Source organism: Palaemon carinicauda, chromosome 11 (genome assembly GCF_036898095.1).
Source record: "Palaemon carinicauda isolate YSFRI2023 chromosome 11, ASM3689809v2, whole genome shotgun sequence".
Lineage (NCBI taxonomy): Eukaryota > Metazoa > Arthropoda > Malacostraca > Decapoda > Palaemonidae > Palaemon > Palaemon carinicauda.
The window spans coordinates 14,741,854-14,765,437 of NC_090735.1; the positions used below are offsets into that span (position 1 = coordinate 14,741,854).

Here is a 23,584-nt window from a genome sequence, read left to right on the forward strand (position 1 = left end):
TGGAGATTCGGAGTCAGGCTTTTCGGGCTTTTCCATCAGCCCCAAGGATAAGCCAAGCCCTAGAATGCATCCTGAGCATGCTGAAGAGGAACAGTTGCTCGGTGAGACAGTGGATGAGTCTAACAGGGACCCTGTCATCGTTAGCCCTGTTCGTCGAGTTAGGGAGACTCCACCTCCGCCCTCTCCAATTCCATCTAGCAGCTCATTGGGACAAGGATTTGACGCTCGAAGCAGTCTCTATTCCTGTCACCAAAGAGATGAAAACCACTCTCTTGTGGTGGAGGACCAACATCCTTCTCAAGGAGGGTCTATCGTTAGCGATTCAGACCCCCAATCTTCATCTCTTCTCGGACGCATCAGACTCGGGCTGGGGCGCGACCTTGAACGGACAGGAATGCTCGGGAACATGGAACAAGGAACAGGAAACGCTCCACATCAACTGCAAGGAGCTGCTGGCAGTTCATCTGGCCTTAATGAACTTCAAGTCCCTCCTGCTAGGCAAGGTGGTGGAGGTGAACTCCGACAACACCACAGCCTTGGCTTACATCTCCAAGCAGGGAGGGACCCATTCGAGGAAGCTGTACGAGATAGCAAGGGACCTCCTCATTTGGTCAAGAAGTCTAAATCTCACTCTAGTAACGAGGTTCATTCAGGGCAACATGAACGTCTCAGCAGATCGCCTAAGCAGAAAAGATCAAGTCATCCCCACGGAATGGACCCTTCACAAGAGCGTGTGCAACAGACTTTGGACCTTGTGGGGTCAGCCTACGATAGATCTGTTCGCCACCTCCATGACCAAGAGGCTTCCTTTGTACTGTTCCCCAGTTCCAGACCCAGCAGCAGTTCACGTGGATGCTTTTCTGCTGAATTGGTCCCATCTCGACCTTTATGCATTCCCGCCATTCAAGATCATCAACAGAGTCATTCAGAAGTTCGTCTCGCACGAAGGGACACGGCTGACGCTGGTTGCTCCCCTTTGGCCTGCAAGAGAATGGTTCACAGAGGTACTACAATGGCTGGTCGACGTTCCCAGGACTCTCCCTCTAAGAGTGGACCTTCTACGTCAACCTCACGTAGACAAGGTACACCCAAACCTCCACGCTCTTCGTCTGACTGCCTTCAGGCTGTCGAAAGATTCGCTAGAGCTAGAGGCTTTTCGAAGGAGGCAGCCAGAGCAAGGAGGGTATCCACTCGTAGAGTCTACCAATCCAAGTGGGAAGTCTTCCGAAGCTGGTGCAGAGCCAATGCAGTGTCCTCTACCAATACCTCTGTAACCCAAGTAGCTGACTTCCTATTACATCTAAGGAATGAGGGATCCCTTTCGGCTCCTACGATTAAAGGGTACAGAAGTATGTTGGCTTCAGTTCTCCGCCACAGAGGTTTGGACCTTTCTTCCAACAAGGACCTGCAAGACATCCTTAAATCTTTCGAGACTTCTAAAGAACGTCGTTTATCCACTCCAGGCTGGAATCTAGACGTAGTCTTAAGGTTCCTTATGTCTCCTAGGTTCGAACCTCTCCAGTCGTCTTCCTTCAAAGACCTGACTCTCAAGACTCTTTTCCTCGTCTGCCTTGCAACGGCTAAAAGAGTTAGTGAGGTTCACGCCTTCAGCAAGAACATTGGGTTCACATCCGAATCTGCAACATGTTCTTTACAGCTCGGATTTTTAGCTAAGAATGAACTTCCTTCACGTCCTTGGCCTAGATCGTTTGAAATTCCTAGCCTTTCCAACATGGTGGGTAACGAGCTAGAAAGAGTTCTTTGCCCTGTCAGAGCTCTAAAATATTATCTTAATAGGTCAAAACCTATACGAGGACAGTCAGAAGCCTTATGGTGTGCAATCAAGAAACCTTCGATGCCTATGTCCAAAAATGCAGTTTCGTATTATATAAGGCTTCTGATTAGAGAAGCCCATTCTCACATGAAGGATGAAGACCTTTCTTTGCTGAAGGTAAGGACCCACGAAGTGAGAGCCGTAGCCACTTTGATGGCCTTTAAACAGAACCGTTCTCTGCAGAGCATTATGGATGCAACTTATTGGAGGAGCAAGTCAGTGTTTGCATCATTTTATCTTAAAGATGTCCAGTCTCTTTACGAGAACTGCTACACCCTGGGACCATTCGTAGCAGCGAGTGCAGTAGTAGGTGAGGGCTCAGCCACTACATTCCCTTAATCCCATAACCTTTTTTAACCTTTCTCTTGAATGCTTTTATTGTTGTTTTTTGGGTTGTTACGGTAGGCTAAGAAGCCTTCCGCATCCTTTTTTGATTTGGCGGGTGGTCAATTCATTCTTGAGAAGCGCCTGGGTTAGAGGTTGTGTAGAGGTCCTTTAGTATGGGTTGCAGCCCTGTATACTTCAGCACCTTAGAGTTGTTCAGCCTCCTAAGAGGAACGCTGCGCTCAGTAAGGAAGACGAACTTATTAAAGGCAGAGTAATGGTTCAAGTCGACTTCCTTACCAGGTACTTATTATTTCATTGTTATTTTGAATAACTGATTATATGAAATACGGGATACTTAGCTATCTTATAGTCATGTACACTGGTTTTCACCCACCTCCCTGGGTGTGAATCAGCTACATGATTATCGGGTAAGTTTAATATTGAAAAATGTTATTTTCATTAGTAAAATAAATTTTTGAATATACTTACCCGATAATCATGATTTAATTGACCCACCCTTCCTCCCCATAGAGAACCAGTGGACTGAGGAAAAATTGAGGTGGTGTCAACAAGAAGTACTGCAGTACCTGGCCACAGGTGGCGCTGGTGAGTACACCCCCTTCTAGTATAGTGATCGCTGGCGTATCCCTTCCGTAGAATTCTGTCGGGCAACGGAGTTGACAGCTACATGATTATCGGGTAAGTATATTCAAAAATTTATTTTACTAATGAAAATAACATTTCTCGAATTCCTGAAATATTCACGTAGGCTAGAGAGAGATAGAGTCAGGAGAAGTTCATCTCGCTCCGTTGATTTTTCCTCTCCCCATGCCCCACAACCTATTCCTTCCCCTGTAGTGGTTGCTCCTGATCCCCCTCTAGCACTCAACAACCTTCGATGGCAGATATGATGCGTGCCATCCAGGCTCTGGGTGAGAGAGTCGAGTCATTGGCGAGTGACCGTAACCAACTCATGGCAGACGTCAAGGAGTTGAAGGGTAAGAGTGCAGTGGGTAGTGACAAAGTGAGTGGTAGTGTTGTGGAAAGTGTTAGTGTTGCGCTTGAGGGTGCGTCTGTTCGTCCCTGTCGTCCTCCCAGTCCGGGACCTCTTGCAAGCTCCCAAGCCCAGGGGAGAAGCAATGTCGTACGACCAAAGGGTTCGACAGGCTTTAATCAGCGGACAGACGTTCCCTCCGTGGTTTCGGACGTATCTTGCCAAGATCGCCCCACCCACAAGAAGACGAGAGAGCCCATTTATTCCTCGTCTGCGGAAGATGTTTCTCGGAAGAAACAATGGACCAAGGTCTCACGACCTCTCAAACGCAAGGTCCCTTCCGCGCAAGTCCAACGGCCCAGTTGTAGCCACTGGGTCAGTTCGGACTCGCTGCAGTCTTCCGATGACTGCACACCTCCTAAGAGAGGCAAAGCGGTACCGCAACAGGCAGTAACACCGTCTGTTGCCGCACCTGCTACTGTAGACCCTAAGTGGTCTTTGCTGCAGACCATGCAGACACAGTTAACATCTTTAATGCAGGACTTTCGTGCGGAGAAGGTTGACGCTGCACCCGTTGGCCTACAACCAACCACGGTTGTGCGTCCAGTTGACGCTGAGGCTACCTTCTCCCGCACTCCAGCTGTGAGAGTCCCGCCACCCATGCGCAGTGTACCCTGCCAGCCGCATGTTGACGTTCAGCGACGCACGGAACCCTCCGTTGACGTTCGCGAGTTACAACAACAACCTAAGTTGTTTTGTTTTGACGCGGTGCGTCAACCTCCGCAACCCACTGTGGTTACCACTACTCGCCCACAGCAGACTAGACAGTCAGGAGTAGACGCTTTGCGCCCCCGCGCAGCTATGGTTGTTGCCAGCTCACAGACTGGCCAACAGTTCCATGACGTTGCGTCCAGTGCAGTCACGCATGCACCCGTGCTGCCGGACTCAGCTGACCAACCAATTCCTACTCCTTTGCCGCTTCCTCCTCAGCATTCAGACGATGGACTCTCTGATGATGACGACGCTGCACACCTTGACGACCCGCACACGGACATCGACGAACCCAAGACCACGCCTCCCTCCTTAGACTTTAGGAAAGTTCTTGCACTGTTCAAGGAGATGTATCCTGATCAGTTTGTTTCTGCAGCCCCACGCTCTCCTCCATCTGAGTTCGCTTTAGGCACGCAGTCATCCGCGCCTGCCTTTACGAAGCTCGTCCTCGCCCGCTCGTCCAAGAGAGCTTTAAGAGTGTTGGGAGATTGGATGCAGTCCAAAAAGCACCTTGGGAAGACAGCATTCTTGTTTCCCCCTGCGAAACTCGCTTCCAGATCGAGCGTTTGGTATGCCACGGGAGAAGTTCTCGGCTTGGGAGTTCCTGCCTCTGCCCAGGGCGACTTCTCAAGTCTAGTAGACTCTCCCCGCAGGCTGGCCATGAGACGCTCCAAGATTTGTTGGACTCCTTCAGATTTAGACCATCTGATGAAAGGAGTGTTCAGAGCCTTCGAAGTGTTTAACTTTTTGGATTGGTGTTTGGGAGCGTTGAGCAGGAAGACTCCCCTTCTGACAAGGAAACTTCCATGCTCATTATGTCCTGCATGGACAAGGCCATACGGGACGGTTCCAGTGAGCTTGCGGCTTCGTTCGTTTCCGGGGTCCTCAAGAAACGGGAAAACCTTTGCTCCTTCTTGTCAGCTGGAGTAACACAATGTCAGAGATCGGAGCTTATGTTTGCTCCTCTCTCGAAGTGCCTTTTCCCAGAGGAGTTGATCAAGGAGATTGCTGCCTCCTTGATTCAAAAAGACACGCATGACCTGGTTGCGTCATCTGCCCGCAAAGCCACCCCTTTGCCTACCGTGTCTAGACCCAGGATGGATACTCCAGCGTCAAGATTTATTCCGCCCTTTCGTGGCAGAGCCTCCAGCAGAGGAGGTGCTCGTGCCGAAGGGAAACGTGGGAGTAAGAAGAAAGGTACCAAGTCCTTTAGAGGCAGAGTCTGACTGCCACCTTCTTCAGACAGCAGTGGGAGCCAGACTCAAGAACTACTGGCAGTCCTGGGAGAACAGGGGCGCAGATGCACAATCTGTGAAGTTGCTCAGAGAAGGGTACAAGATCTCATTCTTGCGCAAGCCCCCTCTAGCAAAGACTCCCATCGACCTCTCTCCCAGGTACAGAGAGGAGGACAAGAGACTAGCTTTGAAGCAAGAGGTGTCTCTCTTACTAGAAAAGGGAGCGGTAGTCAAAGTCCGGGACCATCAATCCCCGGGCTTCTACAACCGTCTCTTCTTAGTGGTAAAGAAGACAGGAGGGTGGAGACCGGTGCTAGACGTCAGTGCTCTGAATGTCTTTGTCACAAAGCAGACGTTCGCCATGGAGACGACAAAGTCTGTTCTAGCAGCGGTCAGGCAGGAAGACTGGATGGTCTCTTTAGACCTCAAGGACGCTTACTTTCACGTCCCCATCCACCCAGATTCCCAACCTTTTCTAAGGTTCGTTTACGGGATGGTTGTCTACCAATTTCAAGCCCTGTGCTTTGGCCTAAGCACGGCGCCTCTTGTCTTTACGAAACTGATGAGGAATATTGCCAAATTCCTGCATTTAGCAGACATCAGAGCCTCCCTCTATTTGGACGACTGGCTTCTAAGAGCTTCGTCCAGTCGTCGCTGTCTGGAGAATCTAAAGTGGACTTTAGATCTGACCAAGGAATTGGGTCTCCTGGTCAATATGGAAAAGTCCCAACTGGTCCCATCCCAAACTATAGTGTACCTAGGGATGGAGATTCACAGTCAAGCTTTTCGGGCTTTTCCGTCGGCCCCCAGAATAAGTCAAGCCCAAGGATGCATCCAGAACATGCTAAAGAAGGACCGATGTTCAGTCAGACAGTGGATGAGTCTGATAGGGACGCTTTCATCACTGGACCAGTTCATTGCGTTAGGGAGACTGCACCTCCGTCCCCTTCAATTTCACCTAGCTGTTCACTGGAGAAAGGACAAGACGCTAGAAGCGGTCTCGATCCCCATTTCCGAGAAGATGAAGTCATCACTGACTTGGTGGAAGGACAACATCAACCTCAGAGAGGGTCTGCCCCAGGCTGTTCAGACCCCCAACCACGTTCTCTTCTCGGACGCATCGGACACGGGCTGGGGTGCGACATTAGACGGTCGGGAATGCTCGGGCACTTGGAACTCAGAGCAAAGAACGTTACATATCAACTGCTAGGAGCTACTGGCAGTTCATCTGGCCTTGAAAAGCTTCAAGTCCCTCCTTCTAGGCAAGGTGGTGGAGGTGAACTCCGACAACACCACGGCCTTGGCGTACATCTCCAAGCAAGGAGGGACCCATTCTATGACGTTGTACGAGATCGCAAAGGACCTCCTCACCTGGTCAAGAGATCTAAACCTGTCTCTAGTAACGAGGTTCATTCAAGGCAACATGAATGTCATGGCGGACCACCTCAGTCGGAAGGGTCAAATCATCCCAACAGAATGGACCCTTCACAAGAATGTGTGCAAGAGACTATGGGCCACTTGGGGCCAACCTACCATAGATCTCTTTGCAACCTCGATGACCAAGAGGCTCCCAAATTATTGCTCGCCAATCCCGGACCCAGCAGCAGTTCATATAGATGCTTTTCTACTGGATTGGTCCCATCTAGACCTTTATGCATTCCCCCCGTTCAAGATTGTCAACAAGGTACTGCAGAAGTTCGCCTCTCACGAAGGGACAAGGTTGACGTTGGTTGCTCCCCTCTGGCCCGCGAGAGAATGGTTCACCGAGGTACTGCAATGGCTGGTGGACGTTCCCAGAACTCTTCCTCTAAGAGTGGACCTTCTACGTCAGCCACACGTAAAGAAGGTACACCCAAGCCTCCACGCTCTTCGTCTGACTGCCTTCAGACTATCGAAAGACTCTCGAGAGCTAGAGGCTTTTCGAAGGAGGCAGCCAGGGCGATTGCTAGAGCAAGGAGGACATCCACTCTTAGAGTCTACCAGTCGAAGTGGGAAGTCTTCCGAAGCTGGTGCAAGTCGGTATCAGTATCCTCAACCAGTACCTCTGTAACTCAAATAGCTGACTTCCTTTTATACCTGAGGAAGGAAAGATCTCTTTCAGCTCCCACGATCAAGGGTTACAGAAGCATTATGGCAGCAGTCTTCCGTCACAGAGGCTTAGATCTTTCCAACAACAAAGATCTACAGGACCTCCTTAAGTCTTTTGAGACCTCGAAGGAGCGTCGTTTGGCCACACCAGGTTGGAATTTAGACGTGGTACTAAGATTCCTTATGTCAGAAAGGTTCGAGCCACTACAATCAGCCTCCTTTAAAGATCTCACTTTAAAGACTCTTTTCCTCGTCTGCTTAGCAACAGCTAAAAGAGTCAGTGAGATACACGCCTTCAGCAGGAACATCGGATTTTCATCTGAAACGGCTACATGTTCTTTACAGCTTGGTTTTCTAGCCAAAAACGAACTACCTTCTCGTCCTTGGCCGAAATCGTTCGATATTCCAAGCCTTTCTAATTTGGTTGGAAATGAACTAGAAAGAGTCTTATGCCCTGTTAGAGCTCTTAAGTTCTATTTAAGACGAACTAAACCTTTACGAGGACAGTCAGAAGCTTTATGGTGTGCTATTAAGAAACCTTCTTTACCTATGTCAAAGAATGCAGTTTCCTATTATATCAGACTGTTGATACGAGAAGCTCATTCCCATCTGAATGAGGAAGACCATGCTTTGCTGAAGGTAAGGACACATGAAGTTAGAGCTGTCGCAACTTCAGTGGCCTTCAAACAAAACAGATCTCTGCAGAGTATAATGGACGCAACCTATTGGAGAAGCAAGTCAGTGTTCGCGTCTTTTTATCTTAAAGATGTCCAGTCTCTTTACGAGAACTGCTACACCCTGGGACCATTCGTAGCAGCGAGTGCAGTAGTGGGTGAGGGCTCAACCACTACATTCCCCTAATTCCATAACCTTTTTTAATCTTTCTCTTGAAATGTTTTTTATTGTTGTTTTTGGGTTGTCCGGAAGGCTAAGAAGCCTTTCGCATCCTGGTTGATTTGGCGGGTGGTCAAATTCTTTTCTTGAGAAGCGCCTAGATTAGAGGTTTTGATGAGGTCCTTTAGTATGGGTTGCAACCCTTGATACTTCAGCTCCTAGGAGTCGCTCAGCATCCTATGAGGATCGCGAGGCTCAGTAAGGAAGACGTACTTAAAAAGGCAGAGTAATTGTTCAAGTCGACTTCCTTACCAGGTACTTATTTATTTTATGTTTGTTATTTTGAATAACTGCTTAAATGAAATACAAGATACTTAGCTCATAATAATGTAAACATGTAATGCTGGTCTCTACCCAACCCCCTGGGTGTGAATCAGCTTATATGATCACCGGCTAAGTTTAATATTGAAAAATGTTATTTTTATTAATAAAATAAATTTTTGAATATACTTACCCGGTGATCATATATTAAAGGACGCTCCCTTCCTCCCCAATAGAGACCCAGTGGACCGAGGAGAAAATTGGTTCTGTGTTTACATGGAGTACTTGAGTACCTGCTCGACAGATGGCGCTGTTGATGTACACCCCCACCTGTATAGCGATCGCTGGCGTATTTTGTCCTTAGGTTTTTCTGTCGGGCAGCAGAGCTGACAGGTTATATGATCACCGGGTAAGTATATTCAAAAATTTATTTTATTAATAAAAATAACATTTTAATGTAAAGAGAGGATGTTAATTTACGTACATGTTACACTAAAATTTTTACTGTAAGAGAGAGAGATTTTACCACATAAAACTTCGTTATATTATAAATTTGTTTTAGTAATTCTATTTTTTTTCACCTGGGGTAGGATAAATATTCATGCGTTCATTAAAAAAGAACTACTAGTAGTTTATTCACAGCATTGTATACGAAACTGTAAACACTACATTCGATAGCCAGCTGACCGACTATAGCGCAAAACATTATTGAATTCTAAAAAAATCATGCTTTGAAAAAAGATAATTGTTTTATTAAAGCATTTTTGTACTTTTGTTTTCAATTTTGGGTGCACTTCAACCATCAACTATCCGTGAAATTTTTTTACTCGGTATCAAAGAGTGTTGTTAGATAAGACAAGTGTTTTCTTGTTACTTATAGCATAGTGTGGCGATTAGGTTCAGGATGGAAACCGTATATTCTGTACCGAGTTCCATCAGAGAAGATGATTAAATGCTTTCAGTGGTTCTGAAGAAAACCTACTTTCAAATGCCCATTCATCAGCCCTCCTGGAATTACCTTTGCTGCTTCTTCAATGGAGCAGTGTTACAGTTGATGACCGTATTTTTTGGACTCCACTGCTCTCCAAGTGCTCATGCTGATGGCAGCCTGAGTCTCACTCTTACAGGATACGTCTTTTGACTTGTCTTGACGATTGCTGGACTCTGATCTCCTCAGGGAGGCCGTTGCTATAGGATGGACATTTGCCTTTTCATCTTTTGTTGCAGTATTGCAATCATGATAAATTGGGAGAAGTCAGCATCAATCCTGTAGCAACTGCCTCTCAGAGGAGATAAGGATCAACCAATCTTCAAGATAAGTCAAAAGATGTACAGTATCCTGTTCTTAAGTGGAGTCATGGGTATCTCCACCAAAGTTCTCTTCAGTGGTGTTGAGAATTACTAGTTGGCCTATAGAGATGTCCCGTTTTATCCTGTTCCAGGGGAAGAGGAGGTACAGGCCAATCTTACCTAGTGGTTCGATGAAAACTTCATCAGGAGAGTCCATCTCAACTCGCCAACTCCAGTCATACAGATGTTCTTGGATGAGTCGCAGGAGTTGTGGGCTATCACCTGGCACACGTACTCCCATCAGGTCTGTGGTCAGCAGAAGAAATAAATCTTCATCAACATTTTGGAAGTGCAGCAAGCATTCCAAGAATGTTTGAGGAAGCCCCCAGTATTGTTGATGAGCAACAACACCACTAGTAGCTTAAGTCTCCTATTAAAGGACAAAGGTTTGTATTCTTGTTTAAATACATAAATTGTTTTTAAAGTACTATAATGATACACACCTGGGTCCTTTAAATTACACTTCCCACCAGAAGTCCTATGATCCTTCAGCTAATTACCGCAACCTTGTTATAAGTTTTAACAGTTATATCCAGCTTTGATGAAAGCATCATCCTATTAAAGGACTCTGGCTTGTTATATAGTAATTAGGAAAGATACAAATTACTTCAAAAATTTGTGATGTGTATAGCTTGGAAAAATAAAAATTGAAAAAAAAAAATCCATTTCCAGAACTAGCAAGCATATACAGTAGATACAATGTCCTTTCCATACCAAATTCAAAACGACAGCAGAAACCATTGGGTAAAGTGACTTAGCCTGGAGAATTATTTGCTTCTGAAGTTTTTGTAATTTACAGAATTTGCAAATATGACATGAATACCTGAGAGTCCATGCACAGCATATGAATAAGTTCATGTTAGATTTACAGTATATTTAAATCTTAATGGTAATGACCCATGATACCCTGAACAACGTTTCTGTAGTTTTAGTCTTTTTATCTCATTAATTGCTGCCAATATTCTTATATAGGTATATGGTTTCTGATGCAAAGATATACTATTAGTTAGCTACTGAGATAGTATGATGTAGAAATTATCATTTATTTATTCTCACATCACCATTTTGTTGTTTATTTTTAGGTAATATCACTGTTGAGAACTATATTATCAGGAAAGAATGATAAGTTTTGAATAATCATTGATATGATTTTAATGTTTTTTGTTTTTTATATTTCACAGAAATCATCAAGAACAAAATAAACGAAAGTATAACATAGGGTTAGCTTTAGTTGGAATTACAGGAGGGGCAGCTATAGCACTGAGTGTTATTGCTGCACCATTTGTGACACCAGCTTTAAGGAAGGTGAGAAATGAATGTTGAAGTAAACAGTGTAGTACTGTAATAGTACAAACCCCTAAATGTACATGAATGTAAAATGCACAGTAAAGAAAAGAACTTGCAAAATGTTGGTTTAGTTGGGTCCATTGGTTGCCTTAAAAGGCTGTACAGTCATAACTGTAAGTTGTTTTATTGTTAAGAAATAATAGGAAAAGTATACAATTATATTTGTTCCGTAACTGAAATACAAACCTTAGCTATTTACATTGGGTTTACTTTCGGCGTAGCTGAAATTGACAAGCCAATAGAATTTTAACGAGGGTTAACTACCCCCGCGCTAGTTAGCAAGGGGGTAGGGGAAGGGGTAGCTTGGTACCCCTCCCCCCCACACACCGCTGAGTTGTCTCACTTCACTTTTGGCTTGGACGATGTGCAGACGTGTCTGTCTTTCGTCCTTGCTTTTGACAGCCTTAATCTGTTTTTTGCTTTTCCTCAGACTTGTGTGCCTGCACGCCAACGTTCTCCAGAGCGCCCGCGATCTCCTGAGCTCCCGCGCAATCCATCTCGCCTACGCGCCAGCGCCACCATGACCCAGATTGTCATAAGACTCCGACGCGCGCACTCGCCAAATCGCCTGTGCGCGGTCGGTCGCCTGCGCGTACTACGCGCCATCGTTCGCCAACGCGCCATCGCTCGCCCACGCGCCACAGATCTCCAGGACGCCGTCGATCTCCTGCGCTTTACCATTCACCTGACCAACAGCGATCTCTGCTACCCTCACGGGCTTATTCACCTGCACGCCCGCGCGCTCCTTCACCTGCGCGCCAATGCGTCCCCTCGCCAGCACGACCCCCTGCGCAACCCCCGTTCTCGCCGGGTTTCGCAGCTCGTGCCTGCGACAGGGACGCGTGCTTCTAGATCGCCGTCGGGATCGCCACCGCACAAGTGCAGGTTTCTCACTCAGGACCAGGAAGAGTCGTCGGAGAGGTCTCAGCAACATTCTTCCCTTTCTTCTTTACAGGTAGGCCCCGTTGCGTCCACTCCGAAGGATCAGGCGACCCCCTTCCCTCCAGCGGGGATTACGGACACTGCGTCCGTATCCCGTCAGTCTTGGTTTGGTCCCCTGATGCGAGCGGTGGTGCAGGCTATGAAGCCGGCCCTCGCCGATCTAGGACTCAAGCCAAGGACAGACTCGCCCCCGCTGAAGAGGAGAGGAGTGGACTTCGTGATGATGACTCCCATGGAGAAGTTGGCTCCTAAGAGGTCCGTCAGGAAGGCTCCATCCCCTTCGCAGTCGTTTTCTCCTTCTCCTGTGGACGAGGCCTTTCCGTCCTCAGGAGAATCCAGCGGGGCGGGGACCTCTCCCACGGCACCAAGGGGAGAGACCCCACCTCGAGGAAGAGAAAGGACTCGCGTGGAAGGTACTTCGAGACCTCTTTGTTGGAGTCCTGTATCCCGCCCAGGAGGGAACCCAAGGACTCAAAGACAATTCCGAAGTCGTCTTCGCTGATTTATCCAGAGCCAACCGAACCCCGGGAGAACGTCCACGTGTCTCCCCAGGAAGAGCCTCTGGGGACGGGAGACTTAGCTGCCAGTCCACAGGGAGGAGAGCAGCACGAGTCTGAGCACGCTTCTGGCAGGTCTTGAATCTGATGAGGCAGCTCAACAGGTTCAAGGACCCAGAGATCGCCCCTCGCGAAGGCAAGGACACGGTCCTAGACAGAGTCTATGGTACCCAGAAACCCCCGAGGGCCAGCGCGGCTTTGCCCTGGTCCCAGGGGGTGAAGAGTGCCAGAGACAAGGTCGAAGCTCAGCTCTGACCTCGCCTCCTCCAGCCGTTCCTCTGCCGGGAGCAGACTCCTCCCACCTCCTCGTTTACAGCAGGGGAGGTATTTTGAGATCATGGGGGAGTCCAGCCTAGCTCTTCCCCTCCACCACTCGGTGGAAGAGCATACAAGGGGAACTCCGCTTGAGAAGCTCTCCGCCCGGCAGGTGACATTCTCGGCGTCGGAGATCCTGAGCCAGGAGAAGGTCGCGAAGTGCGCCATGCAGGCCACTTCGTGGCTGGATGTCTGGCTGGGTTCTCTGGGCATCTTATTGTGCTCCGAAGATCTGTCTAAGGAGAGCATTAGGAAGGCCCTGGAGACCTTCCTCCTCTCGGGCACTCGTTCCATCGAGTTCTTGGCACACCAGGTTACCAACCTGTGGGCCAACTCGATGCTGAAGCGTCGTGATGCGGTGACCGAGAAGATCCACACGAAGGTCCCCGCCGTGGATGACTGCAGGCTCAGACACTCCTCCATCCTTAGGGGAAGTTTGTTTGAGCCCCAGGATATGGAACGTACAGCTGAGAGGTGGAGGAAGTCTAGCCAGGACTCGCTCCTCCAAAGCGCCCTTGCATCTCGGCCCTACAAGCCTCCAGCTCCGCAGCAACATCAGCAGCAACCTCGCAGGACACCGAAGCAGGCGCCGGCAGCTAAGAAAGTGGTGTCTAAGCCCCAGCCCTTTCCTGTCAAGGACAAGAGGGGCGGTAAGTCCTCCAGGGGAGGCAAGACTCCTAGAGGGAGCGGCCGCGGCCGTAAACGCTAGGAGTGGCAGTCCCCCTGCGTGTCCACCTGTGGGGGGATGCCTTCAAAGTTGCGTGCACAGGTGGCAGCAACATGGGGCCGATTCTTGGACGGTCTCCGTGATCGGCCAAGGTTATCGCGTCCCATTCACGACATCTCAACCTCCCCTGACAGCGAATCCAGTGTCGTTGAGCTCCTATGCCATGGGTCGGCAAAGGGGCTAGCCCTTCGGGCAGAAGTCGAGACCATGCTCATGAAGGATGCTCTCCAGGAGGTCGTCGATGGCTCCCCAGGCTTCTTCAGTCGACTCTTTCTTGTAAAGAAGGCGTCTGGAGGCTGGAGACCTGTCATCGACCTCTCAGCTCTGAACAAGTTTGTCAAGCAAACTCCGTTCAGCATGGAGACAGCGGACACGGTCAGACTTGCGGTGAGACCACAAGACTTGATGTGCACACTGGATCTGAAGGACGCGTACTTCCAGATCCCAATCCATCCATCTTCCAGGAAGTACTTGAGATTCAGCCTAGACAGCAAGACCTACCAGTTCAAGGTGTTGTGCTTCGGTCTCTCCTCAGCACCTCAGGTGTTCACCAGAGTGTTTACCCTGATTTCGTCTTGGGCGCACAGGAACGGCATCCGTCTCCTCGGATATCTGGACGATTGGCTGATCCTAGCAGACTCGGAGTCGACCCTTCTTCGACACCGAGACAGGCTTCTGGGACTTTGCCAAGATCTGGGGATCATGGTAAATCTCGAGAAGTCCTCTCTGCAGCCGTCCCAACGACTGGTTTATCTAGGCATGTTATTAGACACCAATCTCCACAAAGCCTTTCCATCAGACGACAGGATAGCAAGGCTGAGGAGTGTGGCAGAACCTTTCCTCAGGCGGGAAGAGCTTCCAGCCCAATCGTGGTTGCGTCTTTTAGGTCACCTAGCCTCCCTGGCCCGTTTGGTTCCGAACGGCCGTCTCAGGATGAGATCCCTGCAATGGCGGCTCAAGTCCCGGTGGAATCAAGGCCACGATTCCCCGGACTTTCTGGTTACGATAGGACCCTCGGAACAGGCGGACTTGCGGTGGTGGCTGATCGACAAGAACCTGCGGAAGGGAGTGGATCTTCTCGTCCTTCCCCCGGAATTGACGCTGTTCTTGGACGCGTCAAAAGAAGGGTGGGGGGCCCCACATTCTGAACCAGAGGACCTCAGGCCTTTGGTCAGAATCAGAAAAGTACCTGCACATCAACCTGCTAGAGATGAAGGCCATATATCGGGCTCTTCAACAGTTCTAACGGACCCTGGCGGGTCACTCCGTGGTGGTGATGAGCGACAACACCACGGTAGTGGCTTATATCAACAAGCAGGGAGGTACTTTTTCACATCAGCTATCCCATCTTGCAGTAGAGATTCTGAGGTGAACCGAAGTCCACTTGATAACACTATCAGCTCGCTTCATTCCTGGCAAGAGGAATGTGCTCGCCGACAGTCTGAGCAGGGCTTCGCAGATAGTGAGTACCGAGTGGTCTTTGGATCCTCAGATAGCCAACAAAGTCCTGACTTTGTGGGTTTCCCCGACGGTGGATCTGTTCGCGACAGCCTTGAATTTCAAGCTGCCCCTGTACTGCTCCCCAGTCCCGGACCCCAAGGCTCTCTGGCAAGATGCTTTCCAACAACGGTGGGACAACATCGACGTGTACGCCTTCCCACCGTTCTGTCTGATGAGAAGGGTGCTCAACAGGACCAGACTATCGGTCAACCTGTCTATGACTCTGATAGCTCCGCTATGGCATCACGCGGAATGGTTCCCGGACCTTCTGCAGCTCCTGACGGAGCTCCCGAGAGAGCTTCCCCCACGACACGAGCTACTCAGACAGCCACATTGCAACATTTTCCACAAAGCCGTAGCCTCGCTTCGGCTTCACGCCTGGAGACTATCCAGCGTCTCCTCACGGAGAGAGGCTTTCCGCAACAGGTTGCGGAGAGAATGTCTCGGCACCTGCGAAAGTCCTCTGCGGGAGTCTACCAGGCGAAGTGGAGAGTCTTCTGTGGTTGGTGTCGTGGGAGGGGTATCTCTCCACTCGATGCCACTATTCCAGCATTAGCGGAGTTTCTCGTTTATTTGCGGGAGGAAATGCGCCTTTCGGTCTCGGCGGTGAAAGGCTATCACTCAGCCTTAAGCCTGGCTTTTAGGCTGAAAGGAGTGGACATTTCTTCCTCGCTAGAACTCTCTCTACTCATACGTAGCTATGAGCTTACCTGCCCTCAGTCGGAAGTGAGACCTCCTCCATGGAACGTGGTTCGGGTTTTCAGGGCTCTTAAGAGACCTCCCTTCGAACAATTACGCCAGGCCTCTGATCGCCACCTGACTTGGAAGACGGCTTTCCTACTCGTGTTGGCCTCTGCCAAACGAGTTAGTGAACTTCATGGTCTCTCGTACGACATCGCCCATTCAAGGGGATGGGGGGAGGTAACGTTCAGGTTCGTCCCTGAGTTTGTTGCCAAGACTCGGAACCCTAGAGTGCCGGACCCACGGTTCGTCTCCTTCAGGGTCACGAGTCTCCGCTCTGTAACAAGCGACCCAGACCATCTGCTATTATGCCCAGTGAGGAGTCTGAGGCGTTACTTGAAGAGGACAGCTGCAGTTCGTCCCCGCGTGCAAGCGTTGTTTGTTAGCACAGGAAGGACGAAGAGGAGGGTCACCAAGAACACCATCTCGGCTTGGATTCAAAGGGTCATCCACCACGCCTTGAATCCTGACCCTCCTCCGTCACGTCGCCCTAGGGCACACGACGTCATGGGCATCGCTACGTCCCTGGCCTTCAAGAGAAACTTCTCTGCGACGCAGGTGCTTCAAGCTGGGGTCTGGAAGCGTCAAACGACCTTCACAGCCCACTACCTGCAGGACGTGACCCACAGGAGCCTCGATACCTTTTCTATCGGCCCTGTGGTGGCTGCACAACAGCTGGTCTAACCTCAGGCTCCTTGATGGACAAGTAGCAGGAGGTTGAGGGCGTTGTTACCCAGAGTATGTCTGGCCCTTACTTCTTTCTTCATCCTCCCCTCTCTTGGGGAACGCAGCATCCTGGTCTCCGCATAGCTGACCTCAGCCTCTGCAGGTAAACCATGCTCCCTTGTGTTCCTAGTATTAAGCTTAATACTGTCGCATCCCCCATACCCTGACGAGGTGGTATTGGGAACGTCCTAGCCTAGATTCCTATCTAAAGGACTCAAGGTCAACTTCCTAGGATGAGTCACGCTCTTTCCTCCACACACAACTTACGTAGGCCACACGTGCTAGGTGCAGGGACTCCTTTTCTCGAGTGCTACTCACTCGGAGTCAGAGTCTCAGGGTAAAGCCAAAGCCAGTAAGGCTGGGGACTTTCCACCCTTCCTAAGGGGTAAGTCACCCAATGTAAATAGCGTGGTTTGTATTTCGGTTACGGAACAAATGACAATTTTAAGTATTAAACTTAGCCGGTGAATATATAATAGCTGACGTCTCCGACGGCTCGACAGATTCCAAAAACTCGCGAGCGATCGCCGTGAAGGTTGCGGGTGTGACCACCAGCGCCGACTATCGGCCAGATACCGCATATACTTGTAAACATCTCCAGTTCTTCTCTGTCGGTCTTGTCGACAAGTTGGTTCCACTCGCTTTATGACCTCGAGTTTTCTACCGAATTGGTGAAGTACTTGGTTTTGGTTTTATTGCTTTCGCCGTGTTGGATTATTCAATACTATCTTCAAAAGAAATGCTTTTGAAAGGAGAGGAAAAGTGTTTTGCCCTTGCTTTTTTTTTTACCTCTGGTTTTTCCATAGAGTAAAGATGGCCGACCCTTCCCTCAGTGTACGGAAGTGTATTTAAGGCTTTTAGTAATTATTTTATCACGTTATAGATTATTGTTGATATTTATAGATTTTCCTCTATATATATTTTATATCTCACCCGCCTTTATTAGGCCTCTTCGATTAGCTTTCCATTTATACTAAACATCAAGATAAATTTTATGTTTTGTTTATATGCGGCCTTTACCTATTCCTTGTAGGCGGTCCTAACTTGGAAAACGAAGTTAAACAACGTTGAGCTCATTCAACTTTTATTTTTGTTAAGTTTAAATCAATTGCTCTGTAAGAGTTATGAAATGAATATTTTTTAGAAAATATTTTAAGAAATATATTCTTTGAATAGTCTTCGTGCTGTTTTTTTCAAAGATGAACTAACGTTTGGTTTATTTATGCTACGCAGTTTGCGCTCTATCGTTACGATAGAGAAAGAGAGAATCACGGTTTCACTTTGCAGAAAAAGTAAATCGATTTTGACGTTTTGTTCATTCTTCTTTCAAACTGAAGTGTTTTAGATACTAATTTAAAGGAACTTGTTAATTTTCAATTTCTTAGTCCTTTCAGTTTTTTCCTTTGGTCAAATAACCTGTTTATTGACGAAGGGTGAGTGGGCAATTCTCTTGTGTGTGACAAGAGAGAGAGAGAGAGAGAAAGAGAGAACGATCCGATCTTTATTCTCGTCCCAAGTCTCTGTACAAGGAGTTTGGGAGCGAGTAACGTTCTCGATTCAGTTTTTTACTCTCGTCCCAAGTCTCTGTACTGGGAGAGAGGATAAAACGTTTTTAGTTTTTATTCTCGTCCCAAGGCACTGTACGGTGAGAGATTGAAAACGTAGTCTTTAGTGAACTAGTGTTTAGTCTCCTCCCCAGTCACTGATCCTTTTTAACTTTATATATTTCCGTTTTATTCGATATATATGTACAGTATATGTTTATTGATTTTTGCATGTGTGTTTCATTTTGTACTAATGTGCTTACATTATACGACTCATTTCGCAATTATAACCTTTTGATGTAAGGGAGAATTGCGTGCTTCAGGTAGAAATCAGTTTTATTCATGCCTAATGTGAAATTATTGAAAAATACGATATCAGTGAAGTAAGTGCAAAAAACATGTTCTGTGTTGCGGAGGGTTCGTTTGTTCGTGCTTGTCGCTCCCCTAGTCCGAGACCTCTTTCAGGCTCCCCTGCACCAGGGAGAAGTAATGTCGTAGGTCTTAAGGGGACGAGAGGCTTTAACCAACGTACAGACGTTCCCTCTTTGGTATCGGACGTTTCTCGTCAAGATCGCCCTTACCATAAGACGGGTGAGACTGTGTTCTCCTCGTCATCCGAAGACTTTTCGCAAAAGAAACCTTGGCGCAAGGTTTCTAGACCCTTGAAGCGAAAGTCAGTCCCTTCAGGACAGATCCAGCGTCCTGGCTGTAGCCATTGGGACAGCTCTGACCCTTTGCAGTCGTCGGAAGACTGTTCGCCTATTAAACGCAAGCGTAACACGGGGTCCGAGGGTCGAGGTAAAGGCAATGTTTTGCCAACACAGACGTTACCGTCGTCTCGGCCCGTTCCGACTCCCGTTGATCCTAAATGGGTTGTCCTGCAGGACATGCAGACTAAGCTTGCCTCCCTTATGGAGAAGTATGACGTTGAGCAGGTTCACGATGAACCTTCGCTTTCGAGTCGCCGTTACGCTAAACGCGACTCTGGCCGTCAGCCGCCCAAACGAGCATTTACTCGTCCGTTTGACGTTAGTGCTGACGTTTCTTGTACTTTGAAACGTGATGTCAGTTGTTTTTCACGTCAGTCACGTGACATGGATCCTCCCTCGCTGCAGTCTCGTGTTGACTTTCAGCCGCTGCCGCAGTCTCGTGTTGACGTTCAGCCGCTGCCGCAGTCTCGTGTTGACGTTCAGCCGCTGCCGCCGCAGCCCCGACCTGACGTTCGCCGATCGGCTCAGTTGTCTCGACTTGACGTTGAGCGTCAATCACCGCAGTCGAAGGTTGTTTTGCCTGCTCAGTCTATGCAGTCAAGGCAGTTCCGACGTGACGTCGAGCGTCAATCAACTTCAGTTGTTGTTGTTGGTCAGTCACAAGGATTTCAGTCCTTTCAGCAGCGTCGTGACGTCGCTTCCTCTACTGCTACTGCTGCTCCTTTGCTTGTTGACATTGCCTGTCAAGCGTTGCCGCCGCGGCAGGTCTCTCCTTTTCATGAGACTCGGCAATTGTCGGACGAGGTTCCTTCAGATGAGGAAGTTGCTGATCCTCCTCCTACTGATATTCCTTTGGGGACTTTGTCAGACGGAGAGGAGCCTAAAGCTGCTCAGCCCTCTATGGACTTTAAAAAAATCATGCTGATTTTTAAGGATCTTTTTCCGGACCATTTTGTAACTGCTGCTCCTCGTTCGCCTTCGTCAGAGTTTACGCTAGGCCTAGCTACTTCGAAGCCGTCGTTTTCTAAGCTAGTGCTCTCTCGCTCTTCTAAGAGAGCTTTACGTTTGCTAGGCGACTGGTTGATCACCAGGACGAGTTTGGGGGAGACAGCCTTTGCTTTCCCTCCTTTTAAACTGGCTTCTAGAGCGAGCGTCTGGTATGACACGGGAGAAGTTCTCGGCTTGGGAGTTCCTGCCTCTGCCCAGGGAGACTTCTCAAGCCTCATAGACTCTCCCCGTCGCCTGGCCATGAGACGCTCCAAGATTTTATGGTCGGCTTCAGAGCTAGACCATCTCCTGTTTGGAGTTTTTCGAGCGTTTGAAGTTTTTATTTGTTGGATTGGTCCCTGGGAGCCTTAAGTAAGAAGGTCTCTCCAGCTGTCAATGTATTGCTGTACAATTATGTCATGCATGAACAAGGCTATCAGGGATGGCTCCAATGATCTGACAGCCACGTTCACTGCAGGAACAAGGCTATCAGGGATGGCTCCAATGATCTGGCAGCCACGTTCACTGCAGGAGTACTTAAGATGTAAGTGCGCTCAATGTGTTCATTGTCAAGACAAACTTCACGATGAAGACCACCAAATCTGTCTTGGCAGCAGTAAGGGAAGGCGACTGGATGGTCTCTCTCGACCTTCAGGATGCATACTTCCACATCCCGATTCATCCAAACTTTCAACAACATCTGAGGTTTGTGGACGGGAAAGTAATGTACCAATGTCGAGCACTGTACTTCGGCCTCATTCCTGCTCCTCTTGTTTTTACAAGGCCCTTGCAAAATGTAGCAAGCTTTCTACATTTTTTGAGGATTCAGAGCCTCCCTTTATTTTGACGACTGGCTAATCAGGGCGTCGTCATTATATCGCTGTCTGGAGAGCCTCTAATGGACATTAGACCTAACCAAGGAGCTAGGTCTCATAGTGAACGTAGAGAAGTCGTAACTTACAGTACCCCATCCCAGACTATTCTTTATTTGGGAATGGAGATACAGTGTCTGATTTTTCGGGCCTTTTCGTCTCCCACAAGAATGGAACAAGCTCTGTTAAAAGTCCTTCACTTGCAAGAGAAAAACAGTTGCTCTGTAAGAGTTTGAACTAGCCTCGTGGGAACTCTTTCATCGCTGGAGTAGTTTATCTCTCTGGGGAGACTCGACCTATGCCCTCTCCAATTTCACCTAAACCATTGGAACAAGGAGAAGGGCTTAGAGTGTATCTCTTTCCCAATCTCCAACTCAGTCTAGACATGTCTGACTTGGTGGGACAGCAACATCAGACTTCGAGAAGGTCTTTCTCTTGCGATCAAGAACCCAAACCATGTGTTGTATTCAGATGCATCGGATTTGGGTTAGGGAGCTCCACTGGACAGTCTAGAATGCTCGGGTCTTTGATCCACGGATCAGAAGGAACTCCATTTAAGGCAAGTAACATCTCTCCTTTGGCGAGATTTGTGCAAGGAAAAATGAATGTCTTGGCGGACTGCCTCAGCAGAAGAGGACAAGTCATCTCCATGGAGTGGACGTTGCATAAGACTGTGTGCGAGAAGCCATGGATGACATGGGGTCAACCCACCATAGATCTTTGTGCGACTTCTCTGACAAAGAGGCTCTCGACTTACTGCTTTCCAGTTCCAGATCCAGAGGCAGCCCACATAGACGCTTTCCTGCTGGACTGGTCTCACCTGGACGTTTATGCCTTTCCACCTTTCAATATCCTAAACAAGGTGCTGCAGAAGTTCACCTCTCACGAAGGGACCAGGTTGACATTGGTTGCTCCTCTCTGGCCCGCGAGAGAGTGGTTCACAGAGGTACTTCTATGGCTGGTAGACGTTCCAAGAAGTCTGCCTTTACGGATGGATCTCTTGCGACAGCCTCACGTAAAGAGATTTTATCAAAGCCTCCCCACGCTTCGTCTAACTGCCTCCAGACTATCGAAAGACTCTCTTGAGCTCGAGGGTTTTCGAAGGAGGCAGCTAGAGCGATCGCGAGGGCTAGAAGATCCTCTACCATCAGGATCTATCAGTCGAAATGGGAGGTATTTAGAGACTGGTGCAAGTCCTCCTCTATTTCCTCTTCCAAGTGCCTCTGTAGTGCAGATTGTGAATTTTCTGCCTTATCTGAGAAACGGTCGCTCCCTCTCTGCATCCACCATTAAAGGCTACAGAAGCATGTTAGCTTCTGTTTTCAGGCATAAGGGATTGGACCTTTCTAATAACAAAGATCTCCAAGACCTGCTTAAGTCTTTCGAGACTTCCAAGGAGCGTCATATTTCGACTCCTGCTTGGAACTTGGACGTGGTCCTACAGTTCCTTATGTCAGACAGGTTTGAACCATTAAATTCAGCCTCCCTGAAGGATCTTACCCTCAAGACACTTTTTTTTGGTGAGCTTGGCTTCGGCTAAAAGGGTTAGTTAGATACATGCTTTTAGCAAGAACATCGGTTTCTCCGCTAATAAAGCAGTATGCGCTCTTCAACTTGGTTTTTTTGGCCAAGAATGAACTTCCGTCTCGTCCTTGGCCTAAATCATTTGAAATCCCCAGTCTTTCTGAGATTGTGGGGAATGAAGTTGAAAGAGTGCTGTGCCCCGTTAGAGCTCTTAATTTTTGTTTATCCACAACTAAACCGCAACGAGGTTGTTCAGAGGCTTTATGGTGCTCCGTTAAAAAGCCCTCTTTGCCTATGTCTAAGAATGCGTGGTCTTATTTTATTAGACTTTTGATTCGGGAGGCACACTCTCAATTAAGTGAGAAGGATCATAATTTACTTAAAGTCAAGGCTCATGAAGTTAGAGCGATAGCAACTTCTTTAGCGTTTAAGCAAAATAGACCCATTAAAAGTATTATGGACGCGACCTTTTGGAGAGGCAAGTCGGTTTTCGCTTTATATTACTTGAAAGATGTCCAGACTCTTTATGAGGACTGCTACACACTGGGACCATTCGTAGCAGCGAGTGCAGTAGTGGGTGAAGGCTCTACCACTACATTCCCTTAATCCCAATATCCTTTTAATCTACTCTTGAAATTTTTAATCTTATTTTGGGTTGTACGGGAGACTAAGAAGTCTTTCGCAATCTTTTTGATTTGGCGGGTGGTCAAAATATTGTTTCTTGAGAGCGCCCAGATTAAGGGTATTGATGAGGTCCTGTTATAGGGGTGTTCACCCTGGTTATAGCAGATCCTGGGAGTCTTTCGGCATCCTAAGAGGATCGCTGGGCTTCATGAGGATAGCGGACTAATGAGGCAGAGTAATAATCAGAGTCTGCTTCCTTACCAGGTACCTATACTTAAGTCTGTTTTTTGAATAATTGTCAAAAACTCTTGAGCATATACGCCTTTATTGTATTAATACTGGTCTCTACCCACCACCATGGGTGTGAATCAGCTATTTTATATTCACCGGCTAAGTTTAATATTTAAAAATGATATTTGGATTATAAAATAAATTTTTGAATATACTTACCCGGTGAATATATAAATTAAAGGCCCTCACTTCCTCCCCGATAGAGACCTAGGGGACTGAGAAGAACTGGAGATGTTTACAAGTATATGCGGTATCTGGCCGATAGTCGGCGCTGGTGGTCACACCCGCAACCTTCACGGCGATCGCTCGCGAGTTTTTGGAATCTATCGAGCCGTCGGAGACGTCAGCTATTATATATTCACCGGGTAAGTATATTCAAAAATTTATTTTATAATCAAAATATCATATTTGGAGATAATTTGT

The 23,584-nt window shown here is 48.0% G+C and overlaps 1 protein-coding gene across 1 annotated transcript in view; it reads left to right on the forward strand.

Annotated features, from left to right (window-relative positions):
• LOC137649980 (ATP synthase subunit C lysine N-methyltransferase) overlaps positions 1–23,584 on the forward strand; it is a 74,395-nt gene that overhangs the window by 13,010 nt on the left and 37,801 nt on the right. The window contains exon 2 of the mRNA XM_068382973.1: positions 10,936–11,059. Coding sequence (XP_068239074.1) covers positions 10,936–11,059 — 124 coding nt within the window. The remainder of the gene's footprint in view (positions 1–10,935; positions 11,060–23,584) is intronic.